This window comes from Chiloscyllium plagiosum, unplaced genomic scaffold (genome assembly GCF_037043375.1).
Source record: "Chiloscyllium plagiosum isolate Xiang-an unplaced genomic scaffold, Cpla_swu_hap1 HiC_scaffold_53X, whole genome shotgun sequence".
Lineage (NCBI taxonomy): Eukaryota > Metazoa > Chordata > Chondrichthyes > Orectolobiformes > Hemiscylliidae > Chiloscyllium > Chiloscyllium plagiosum.
The window spans coordinates 17,450,615-17,463,455 of record NW_028270191.1 but is presented as its reverse complement, the minus strand read 5'-3'; the positions used below and the strand labels follow the sequence as shown (position 1 = coordinate 17,463,455).

Here is a 12,841-nt window from a genome sequence, read left to right as displayed (position 1 = left end):
TCAGTACAGTAGTCAGAAATGATCTTTGATCGAATGATGTAGAATCCATATGGATGGAGGCAAGAACTAACAAGGAGAAGGCAACACTGGTGGAAGTAGTCTATAGGTCCCCCAACAGCGGCTTTCTCTCGGACAGAGAATACACCAGGAGACAAATGAAGGCAGATAATACAAAAGGCAGTACATTAATCATAGATTACTTTAATCGTCATAGATTTCTTTAATCGTCATAGATTTGGAAAGTCAATTTGGCACAGGTAGCCACAAGGAAGAAGTCAGAGAGCATGTGACGTAGCTTCCTAGAATGATACACTGTGGATCCAACCAGTGGTCAGCCTATTTTGGATCTGCTAACGTATAGTGAGGCAAGTTTAATAAATGATCTCACAATAAGAGACCCCTGAAGGAACAGGTGACCATAACACTGTAGAATGTAGCAGTTTGAGAGTGAGAAACAACTGTGCTAAACTTAAATAAGGGTAATTACAAAGCAGTGAGAGGAGAACTGTCTGGAGTAGATGGAAAATCAGTATAGTCGAGAAGATGGTCGATGAACAATGGCAAACATTGAAAATAAATCATTTACGACTCACAACAAATATATCACAGTGAGGAAAAAGGATTCTAGGAAGGGAGTGAATCGACCATGGTTAATCTTTTTATATTTAGAGGGAGAGAGAGACAATAATGAACAAATATGTATTCATGACTTGGATGAGGGAAGTGCGTGTGCTATTGCAAAGTTTGCAGATAGCACAAAAATGGAAGGCAAGTGAATAGAATATCCTTTTACTGTCATGTGTTCTCAAGTACAGATGTACAGAAGTATAATGAAAAGTTTAGAGTATTGCCTCATATAGTGCCATCTTAAGTACCTAGGTACAAATCTTAGATACAAAAAGAGGAATAAAAAGAAAAGTAGTTGCATTACTTGACAGAAATAAGACATAGTTACAGTCATATAAACAAACTAGAACTCAACATTACATTGCAGTAGCTGAGCACGGGGGCTTCTACACATGGTCTGACCATCTGCATCAGGCCCCAGTACAACAACCACCCCCACTCCGCTCCAAACCTCCAGTCCACTCCACACCAGCTCTACACTGCTCCATGGTAAGTTTTCTCAAGGACTCAATGCCCCTTGCTGGCCTCCGCTCTGGGACTGCTTTCTCGCGGCTCCTCCATTCCCCTCCGGGTAAATCAAAGTCATGAGTTGAAACGAAAGCAGGGAGGAGGAAAATAAAGAAACAAACAAAAAAGAAAGAAAAGAAAAGAATGGGTGGTGAGGATGACACGAGGTGGCAGAGGGATATAGACAGGTTAAGTGGGTAAAAACTTGGCAATGGAAATATAATGTGGGAAAGCCTGAGGTTATGTACTTTGGGGACTGCAAGAAAAAAAGGTATATATTATTTAATTGGGTAAATATTGCAGAAAGCTGCAGCAGAGGGTTTGGGGGAACCCTAGTGCATGAATCACAAAAATCACATCCAAGTTCAGTGGGTTATAGGGAAGGCAAATATAATATTGGGCTTTATTTCAAAAGGAAACTTGTATAAAAATAGAGACTTCTTGCTAAAATTATACAAGGCACCGGTCAGGTCACAACTGGAATGCTGTGATTAGTTCTTGGGCCCCTTATCCAAGAAAAGATATATTGGTACTGGGGAAAGTCCATCGAAGATTCACTAGATTTACGCTGGGTATGGAAGGATTTTCTTATGAAGAGAGATTGAGTAGGTTGGGCTTGTACTGATTGGCATTTAGAAGAACAAAAGGAGGTCTTCCTGAAATACAAGATTCTTCAGGGGCTTGATAATGTACTTGTGGAGAGGTAGTTTCCCTTTGAAAGGGTGTCTAGGATCAGACAGCATAATTTCAGAGTAAAGAGTCACACATTTATGACAGAGACGAGGAGGAATTTCTTCTCTCAGAGGAAGTGAATCTGTGGAATTCTATTCCACAGAGGGCTATTGAGAGTGGGTCACTAAGTATATTCAAATCTGAGATAAACAGATTCCTAATAATTAAGGAAAGCAAGGATTATTGAGATAAGGCAGAAAATTGGGGCCGAGGATTATCAGATCAGCCATGATCTCACTGAATGACGGAGCAGACTCGATGGGCTAAATGGTCTACTACTGCTCCTATGTCCAATGGTCTTTACTGCATAGAATGACTAAAGTATTAACAAAAGGGAAAAATTAAAGTACAAGAGAAAGTTAACTAGAAATGGTTTGACTAACATTTCAAACATTGCTGTAAATTCAGGAAAGGGAAAGGAGCAAGAAACTCAGGAAAGTTGCAATCACTAGGGAAGTGGTACTGAGCAAACTGTTAGAGCTGCAGGCTGACAAGTCCCTGGGCCCTGATGGACTTCCTCCTAAGGTTTCAAAAGTGGCTAGTTGGATAGTTGAATCAACAGTTTAATTTTCCAAAGTTTCCTGGATTCAGAAGAAGCTGTTTAAGATTGGAAAACCATGAATGTAACTCCTATATTTGAAAAGGAAGGTAGACAGAAAACAAGAAACTACAGGTCACTTAGCTTAACATCCACCCTCGGGAAGATGTTAGAAATGGTTTTGTGGTGGAAAATCCAATTTACAGGATTAAAGTATCAGCTATGATCGAATGGCAGAGCAGACTCAATAGGCTGAATGGTTTAATTCTGTACCTATAATCTTATGGTCTTTTAGTAATGTGCCGTAGGGGGGGGGGGGGGGAGAAAAAAAAAGAGGAACTGATGGATTTCAAGATGACAATTGACTTGGAGCTACATCAAAGGCAATTGCAAAAAAAAAGTGAACGGTGTAGGGGTGATAATACTGCCGTTGACGGAAGACTGGCTAACTAACAAAACAGAGACTAGCATTTTCTGGTTGGCAAGTGCAACTCTGTAATATGCAACTCTAATATACCATAAAAATCAGTGCTGAAGCCTCAACTTTTTACAATTGATTTTACCTGGATGAAGGGACCAAAGTCATGGTTGCTAAATTTGCTGATGATGCAAAGATAGGCAAGAAAGCAAGTTGTGAAGACATAAGGATGCTTCAAAGGAATACAGAGATTAAGTGAGTGGGCAAGGATCTGACAAATGAGGTTTATTGTGGAAAAATGTGCAAAAATCATTTTTGGCAGAGAGAATAAAAAAAACTAAATGGTGAGAGATTACAGAGCTCTGAGATGCAGGGGGATATGGGTGCCCTGGTGTGCAAATCACAAAAGGCTAGAATGCAGGTACAGCAAAGTTAACCGAATGTTGTTTATTGTGAGGGAAATTGAATGCAATTGTGAAAAAGAAGGCTATGCAAATTAAAAGGGTCTTAAAATAGGAGAGGAAGAGAATTTGTTTCTCTCTCAGACAATTATTAAGTCTGGTCTGCTCTTCCCCACAGAGCAGTGGAGGCAAAGTCATTGCCTATTTTTAAGGCTGAGTTAGCCAGGTTCTTGATTGATAGGAGAATCAAAGGAATAGGGACAGGTAGGAAAGAAGAGTTGAGGTCACAATCCGACATGTTGCGATCTTGTCAAATGGCAGAAGATTTGAGGGGCCAAATGACCAATTCCCAATTCTAATTTGTATGTTGATACATGAATCACCAAAAACAAATGTACAGGTACAAAAGGTAATCAAAACATTAGTCTTAAATGGTGCTGGAATACAAAACAGGGAAGTTATAGTTCACTGTACAGAGTCTTGACCAGACCCCTACCTAGGCTACTGTATTTAGTTTTGCGTATTCATGGATATCTAGGCCTTCGAGGGAGAACTGTGCAGATTCACAGAATAATATAGAATGTTAAACAGTTAAATTATAAAGTCAGGTTACATTAATTTGGGAGCCAGGTTTTATAAAAGACAACTGGTTCACCAATGCCCTTTCAGAAAGAAATGCTGTCAGTCCTTACCCAGTCTGTCTCAGGTATGACTTCAGTTGCATACCAACATAGTGGACTCTTAGCTACTGTTTAAATTTGATGAGCAGCTGTTCAGTTATATCAGTATACTACCCAAAAAGGCCCATCATCTACCCATGGTAACCAAGATTGGCAATAAATGCTGATCTTACAAGAATGTTCACATCCAAGAATGAATTATATTTTAAAAGTTATTTAATCCCAATAGTTTTCCTTTCTCTCCTGGATCTAACTATTAAATTTAGTGCAAGAACACAGAACTGCAAATTAATTTTTATCCACATTTGCTCTCCTTGTCTTGATTCTTTACTTCTTCTCCTTCTCCCTCAAAAGGAAGTACAAATGAGCTAATTACCTCAGATAGGCACATAACTAATTTAGAGTTAAAGCACTTATTTGATGAAATCAACCATAATGATTCGAAGAGAACAGGGAGTCCAATATCAAAATAAACTGACGTTTTTGAAATTTATTCATTATTTGCCCTTACTAAATAAACAAATACTCTATTCAACATCACTGACATTACTCTTACATGTCTGGAAATATGTGCAGGCTTCTATTCATTTCTCTACCTACTTCCAACAAAACAATATTCTGACAAGTCATATTAAAAAGAAATTATTTTGTGTAATAGAAACAAAATATTTTTTCTAGACCAATGAAACATTTTCTTGATGCATCTTTTCTGTACAGCTGGTTTCTCCAGGCTTGGCACCTTATGCAACAAAAGGTATAGTCAAGGAGACAGAGATGTAAAGCAAGGAAACAGACCCTTCAGTCCAACTCGTCCATGCCAACCAGCTATACTATATAAATCAAGTCCCATTTGCCGGTGTTTGGTCCGTATCCCTCTAAAACCTTCCTATTCACTTTTAAAATGTTGTAATTATACCAGCCTCCACCACCACCTCTGGCAGTTCATTCCATACACACACCACTCTTTGCATGAAAAGGATGCCCCTTAGGTCCCTTTTAAATTTCTCCTCTCACCTTAAACCTATGCCCTCTAGTTCTGGACTCCCCATGAGTGTGCAGAATTGCTTCCTAACATCGCTCCTGAATGTTTTGGCCCTAATTTTTAATATGCCCCTCAGTTCCAGAATTCCCTAATCAATTTAACCTGTCTCTTCGTGCTAATATCTTGAAGACTTTGATCAGATCACCCCATAACCTTCTGAATTCTAGAAAAAAAAAGCCTTAATTTATATAATCTCTCATAACTTAACCCCTAAATTTCAGGTATCATTCTTGTAAACCTATATCGTAGTCCCACCCCAGGCCAATTTATCTTTCCTAAAATGTGATGCCTCAACCTGCTCTCAGTACTCCAAGTGAGGTCTAACCAAGATTTTTGTAGAACTGCAGCATGACATCAGTGTCCTTGTACTCCAGTCCTCTACACAGAACAGCCAGCATTCGGTTAGCTTTCTTAATTGTGGTCTGCACCTGCTCATGAAATTTTGCAGATCTATACACCTGAATGCCCAAATCTCTATGGACATCCACTGTTTTTAACTTCATACAACCTCAGCCTTATCCTGAAGGAAACCAAACTTGAATCCAACCACTGTGTAAAAGTGTATGTTGCTCTAATGCAACTTGTAATTTTTCTTTGTTAAAATTCAGTAACAAAATACTAAGTAGTACCTCCAGTGTGGCCCTACCCTTCTAATTAGTTTAAAGTTCAGTTTTCATGTAAATCACATGACATTTGAGGAATGGACTTTCTAAATCCTGTTGCTTAGCAATAAACAGGTGCAGATAACCACAAATTACAGGTAGGTTGAAGCGGAGTAAATGAACCCAGGTGGAAGGAGGGGTTACAATAACCTTTAAGTTTGATTAGACTAGATTCCCTACAGTGTGGAAACAGGCCCTTCGGCCCAACAACTCCACACCGACCCTCTGAAGAGTAACCCCCCCCCCCCCCCCCTCTGACTAATGCACCTAACACTGTGGACAATTTAGAATGGCCAATTCACCTGACCTGCACATTTTTGGACTGTGGGAAGAAACTGGAGCACCCGGAGGAAACCCACGCAGACACAGGGAGAATATGCAAACTCCACACAGATAGTTGCCCGAACCTGGGATTCTGGTGCTGTGAGGCAGCAGTGCTAACCACAGTGCTGCCCGTTGTAGAAGAAGGTTCCACAAAAGACAGATAAATCTGTAGTCCAGCACATTAAGATTTTAAAAACATATGCAGACTTCAATCTTTGTGGAATTTTAGTGACTGAATTTTAGCTTTTGATTTTACCAATTATAATACTATAGAGTACAATTACTGCTTCTCTTTGTCCTAGAAATATAACCTCAGGCTACTGCCAAAAGTATATGATTTTTGCCGTTGTTCTGTAGATCTACATCATCAAAACTCTCAAAAGGTCCAAAAACTGCGCAGTGACTTGAAACCTGTGAAATAACACATTAGAAAGCCAAGAGATAAGCACTCGTCCAGCAAGTACTACAATATCTGAGAATAAAATCCATTTTGTAAAAGTGACTCCAAGTGATTCAAATCCCTCATATTCATACTGTAGAATACAATGTGATTCACAGCAAATTTTATTCCAAATAATCTGACCACCTTCATTTCTTATAGAGTCAGAGTCCTATAGCATGGAACCAGGCCCTTTGGCCCAAATTGATCCATGCCGACCAAAACGTCCATCCACACTAATCCCATTTCCCTGGACTTGGGCCATATCCTTCTAAACCTTTCCTATCCATATACATAGGAACCTTGATTATCCGAAGGATGCGGGTGGGGAGTATTTGTTTGGTTAATTGAATTCCGGATAATCGAATGCTGGATAACATAGTTTATCCAAGCATTGGGACCTTGCGGTCTTGCCAGATAATCCGATATTTGGATAATCGAATGCCAGATAATTGAGGTTCCTCTGTATTTGTCCAAACACCTTTTAAGTGTTGTTCATGTACCTGCTTAACCTACTTCTGCTGGCAGTTCACTCCATATATACGTACCACCCTGCGTAAAAAAAGGTTCCTCTAAGGTGCACTTTGATTCTTTCCTCTAACCTTAAACTGATGCCTTCTAATCCTCAATTCCCCAACCTAGGGAAAAAGACTGAGTGCATTCACCCTATCCATGCCTCTCATGATCTTATACACCTCTATAAGGGCCTTCCTCAGTCTTCTACGTTCTAAAGAAAAAAGTCCCAGCTTGTCCAATCTCTCCTTATAACTCAGACTGTTGAATTCTGGCAACATCCTTGTAAATTTCTTCTAAACTCTTTCCAGTTGTTAGGTTAAACTGAAACTTCAAACTCAACCACAACAAATCACCACAAATATGACTTATCCTCATGTTCTCTATGACTACCATGAATTATGTCAAGTATTTTCTTAATGTCCATAAAATGAAGATTTGAGGGTAATAATTCACCTCTAAGTTACAGGATCCTAAAATTACAAACAAAAATCACCATCTTATTGGTAATAATTTAACTTTTGCTGGTGTAGAAATTTCAACGATTTCAGTTAGGTGAAAAAGAAAATGATTACTTTGGCCAATGCACCCTTTAAAATTGCCTCTGCACATAGGCTGTACTAGTTTGTTTTATAAAGTTTGCAAATAGGTACCACATTATAATAAAGTATTCTCTTAGTGCAGATAAACCTTAGTCACAGGATTCCAAAGATTTTTGTAAGACTTTCTACCAAGTGTCTTATGGAATTCATGATGCTGGAAGCTCTGGGGTGTAACAGCCAATTCTGGACTGTATTTTTTTATTGTTTCACAGGACGTGAGCATTGTTGACTAGGTCAGCATTTATTGATCATTCTTAATTGCCTTAAGAAAGTGGTCAGGCACATTCTAGAACCATTGCAGTCTATGGGGTAAAGGGATACCCAGAATGCTGTTAGAGAGGGAGCTCCAGTATTTTGACCCAGTGACACTGAAAGAACAGGCATGTATCTTTACGTCAGTAAGGTGTGCAATTTAGACCAGAACCTGCAGGTGGTGGTGTTCCCACAGTCTGCAGCCCTTGTTCTTCTACATAGTACAGGTTGTGGGTTTGAAAGGTGCTGTTGAAGGAGCACTGACGAGTTACTGAAAATGCTTTTTGTAGATGGTAAACACGACTGCCATTGATGAAGGGAATAAATGTTTACGGTGTTGGATAGGGTGTCAACCAAATGGGCTGCTTTGTCCTAGATGGTCAAGCTTCTTGAGCATTGTTGGAGATGCGCTCATCCAGACAAGTGAGGCTTTTCCATCATACTCTTGACTTGTGCCTCGTAAATAGGGGACAGGCTTTGGGGAGTCAGGAGGGGAGTTAATTGCCATAGATTTCCCAGCCTTTGGACTCGGTCTTGTAACTCCAGTATTTATAGGACTGGTCCAGTTCAGTTTCTGACAACTGACAACCTTCAGCATGTTGATAATAGGAGATTGAGTAACGGTAATACCATTGAATGTCAGGGTAAATGACTGGACCCACTCTTGTTCGAGATGCTCATTGCCTGGGACCTATTTGGCAGAAATGTTACTTCTCACTTAACAGCCCAAGCCGGGATATTGTCCAGGTCTTGCTGCATTTGGACAAGGATTGCTTCAGTACCTGAGGAGTTGAAAATGATGAACATTGTACAATCAGTGAACATTCTGACCTTATGATGGAGCAAAGGTTATTGATAAAGCAATTGAAGATGGTTGGGCTGAGGAAAGTACCCTGAGGAACTCCTGCAGTGATGTCCTGGAGTTGAAGTGACTGACCTCCAACAACCACAACCATCTTCTTTGTGCCAGGTAGCTATTGAATATATGTACTCAGAGTACAAGATCTGTGTTTGTTTTGATCGGAGATTCACTCAATCTGGCATTTTTAGAAAAATATGATAAAAGATGTTCACTGTGGTTCGTCCTATTTTATGTCTTCATGGATTGGAGGATGTTGTGAAGAAATGGCCCATGAGTGCTTGCTCCAATCACTTGCAGTATTGATGTAGCCATTTTTGCACAGATTATATTGTGTTGCTGGTAGATTTATCAGGAGATTTGCATTTGGGTATTCACCAGAGTGACTGACTATGCATTAGGTTATGGTGATAGACATGATATACAGTAGGCTTGAATGAGTCTCAAAAGGCATTGATTAGAAAATGCAAGAACTAACAACAGCGATGCTTACGCACATATATTTGAACAGCCATTATAATTTCAAAATGATAGAAGCACATCAAACACCACTGGGATAGAGATTTGGGGCATAATCCGTCTGAATACTTCAAATGTGGACTCTCCCAACAACTTTCCATATGATATGATAAGCTGATGAATTTAAAGTTAGACTTGTAGATTCCTGTGAACAAGTCACCTTTCCTCCTGAAGAGTGCAAAATTAAATGTATGGCATCATAAAAAACAACATTGCGGAAGGGTGGGGTGACATGATTCGTTTTGCAGGGATAGTAATTTCTCAGTTTGAGGTAAGGAGTAGAATTGGACAACTGTATAGGGTTATAAATATTGAAAGGTTATAGAAGGTAGTTGCTGGAAGTGCTCCACAAGACAATTACACATACAGATTTTGACTTAATTGCACTTGTTGAAATTTGTTTACACTTCTATTAAAGATCATTATTTGTTATGGGTGCGGTCAGGCAACAGGATATGATTAAAGACACACAGTAGGGATGCAAGGGTTTGGTGACAAAATCAAGTTCAGTTTACAGTCATGTTGCCTGAAATATATCAATTGCACAGTGATTACACTTTCCCTGAACGGCTTGATCCTGCTCAGTAGTGACTTATCCTGCCTTGACCACCTCAATCTGCATTTAGGTAATTCTTAGACATATTTTCCAAATGATTCAGTGGAGTCATAAATATACGTAAAACAGACATCAACAAATCTTTGATGCAAAGCAAATCCAAAATGCTGAAACCTCCACCAAGATAATTATTTAAGAACAACATTTGGTATTGCCATCAGCAAGTATAATTGATATATTAGTCATAATTCAGAATAGGAACAATTCAGCAATCTTAGCCAAATAACTGTCAGGAACATAGAAGCCCAAATTATGTCCTAACAGAGCAATAAGCCTTACTGAATGCTTGAGACCTGCTCAATCATTTAAACATACTTCCTGAAGTGTACTCCTCTTCGCCTCCTCAAACATTCTACAATTATTACAGGAGAGTGCAATGACAATATAGCAGACAATGTGCTCAACATGGAACATGTTTCTGACAGATAAGCCACAAACAAATCCAACTGCTTCCTAATTATGTCAAAAGGAGAATGAAGCATCTTAAAAAGGAGACAATTATTTAAGGTGGATTATTGTCTACTCATTTAGTTTCATAATACATGTGAATTGTGATATCCTTTTCTTTCTTCATCAATTTGTTAATTTGTAGCCTAACAATAGATTATGAAATGATATTTACTTTTGGTGAATGACCTACCAGTTCTGTAGTTCAGCAAATGCCAGCTTCATCTTCCTAATAGAAATGTCCATTTCCTCTTTAATAACCGCCCGGTACCTAGCTAGGGACACAGTACATCGCTGCAAGTCTTTTGCTGACTTCTCTATATTAGTACCTAGAGAAACAAAAAGGTGAAAGAAAATTGCTCGTCAATATACAGGCATATTGGAGTGAGTTGAACTTTAAACAAAGCAATTCCACCAACACAACTAAATGGGCCTGCAACGGTTTGCATGAGAATCAGTGTTCTTGCAACACAATCACATTGTGCTAAGATGTGAAAGAGAAAGCTCCCCAATTCATCACAAAGATGACTGATACCACCATGAAACAACCTGCCCCACCTACAGATCGGCTTGAGGTTCTCCAATATACCACATTATTAGCTACAACATTTATGTTATAACTAGCCTTTTGCACCATCCCAAAGGTAACAGGACAAAGAGAAAAAAAGGGAAGAGAACAAACATTTGTATTTATCTAGCACCTTTCAGGATGTGGCAAGTGTTTTAAAACTGGCAAGTACCTTTGAAGTGTAATCACTATTATAATGTAGGAAACACTGCAGTCAATTAAATCAGTAAACACCCATAAATATGAATGAGACAATGGAGCAGATGTTCTGTTTCAGTGATATTGGCTGAGGGATAAATGCAGGTCAGAACACAATACCGGTACTGAGAAGTCCTCTGCTGCACGTCAAATCATGTGTGAGGTTATTTGATGCCCAATTGAGGGCAGGTAGGGATCTTTATTTCACATCTCATCCAAAAGATAACCACCTCCAACAGTGTACCACCCCCTCAGTTAAAAGGGATTAACAGTGTTAACATATATTACTAGTATGGACACAGGATGCTTTTTCAAGAAAGGAACTGGCCAGATTGCCTGAAGAGTTGTGATACATTTTTGGTGGCTTGTATGAGGTGGATTCAACAAACATAAATAAAGCCCCAAATGGTGACTGAAAAACAATTGCACATTACAGTTGACTCTATTTTGGTTTTGAGGAACCTAGCCTTCAGGCTGTGCTACAGTACTATATAATTGAGCCATTCTACAATTTAAATAGGTCATCGATTCTCAGGGGCCACAGGGCATGATGTTACATTGATCACCAGATGAATGTAATTGTGTATTAGCTGACATAACAGGATATAGATGGAAACAAGGATGTCTAAAGTTTGATCTCAGTGGCTACCATGACGTACAGTGGGCTGGTTTAGGGAAAATTCCAGCTGGTACAGCTGATGATTGATTCTACAGACTCTCTACAACAAAAGGACATATGAGAGATGATTCTGTTGATTCTACATACAAGAGCAACAGTACATAAATCTTCACTTTGGACAGTCTTTATAGATGTTTTGTCTTATGCATTCGTGAGGATCAGTAAATGATTGGCCACTTGACCAGCGGTAGTCACATACAGAACCAACTACCTGGCTACATATCTTCAATGCAGTAGGGGTAGTCTCTGCTGTGGAGCAAGCCATCTCCCAGAAAACCCATTGGTCTACGTGAAACTACATTATATTTAATCCGACATCATTAACAGATTAACTCCGTAAGTGCTGTAGCGTTTCTACAATTTCTACAATACTGAAGATAAATGAAACCGTACTGTTTAAACAATGAAGCACAAATATTATTGTTCTTCATTTATTTGCTGAAGAATTAACTATACATTGACTAAACAGGCAGATTTATGCTATTAGAGGCTTGTCAGCAGTTTACTGCACAGGACAGACAGGAAAAGGCATCCACGTTTGCGCTTACACCTACCTATTAGTTTTCAACTATCTACACAGGAACACCAAGATCTAGACACAAGAACAGGACATGACACACAGATCTTACCACTGTGTTTGCAAAGCATCACTGTGTCACCTCGTTAACATTTTGTGAACAAGGTATCCAAAAGAAAACAAACTTAAAAAGCAAATGTGATTTTCATTAAAATGTTCCATTACAAAATTTATGTGGGACGTTAGGCCTAATTCCACATTTTAGATTAAACAAATTTGCTACATTCTGACATGTTGCTCAATAGATGCACAAAAGCAACGCTCAAACAATTGTGCAACTGCAGAAGTACAGCATAGGAATTTTGTTACTTTTTTTTGCTGCTGTTACCCAACAGGAGCTCTCGGACAGACCACCTTCTTCTGAGGCAGTCACCAGAGGCCAAGAGTGTCCTGCTTCTATTCCAATTCAATGTGTCCGGAAATGGCTGGCATCTCCAATACACAATTGCACATTTAAAAAAAAATTCATTTGTGGGATGTGGGTATTGCTGGCTAGTTAACATTTATTGCCCATCCCTAGTTGCCCTCGAGAAGGTGGTGATGAGCTGCCGCCTTGAACCGCTGCATTCACCTTCTGTGGATTGACTCTCAGTGCCATTAGGGAGAGAATTCCAGGACTTTGGCCCAGTGACAGTGAAGGA

General features: G+C 39.3%; 1 protein-coding gene across 6 annotated transcripts in view; it reads right to left on the bottom strand.

The window, feature by feature from the left end:
- Nucleotides 1–12,841, bottom strand: part of spats2 (spermatogenesis associated serine rich 2) — a 141,704-nt gene that overhangs the window by 43,893 nt on the left and 84,970 nt on the right. For all 6 annotated transcript variants that reach the window (XM_043681883.2, XM_043681882.2, XM_043681880.2 and 3 more), the window contains one exon: nt 10,372–10,507. In XM_043681883.2, the coding sequence (XP_043537818.1) occupies nt 10,372–10,507 (136 nt within the window). The remainder of the gene's footprint in view (nt 1–10,371; nt 10,508–12,841) is intronic.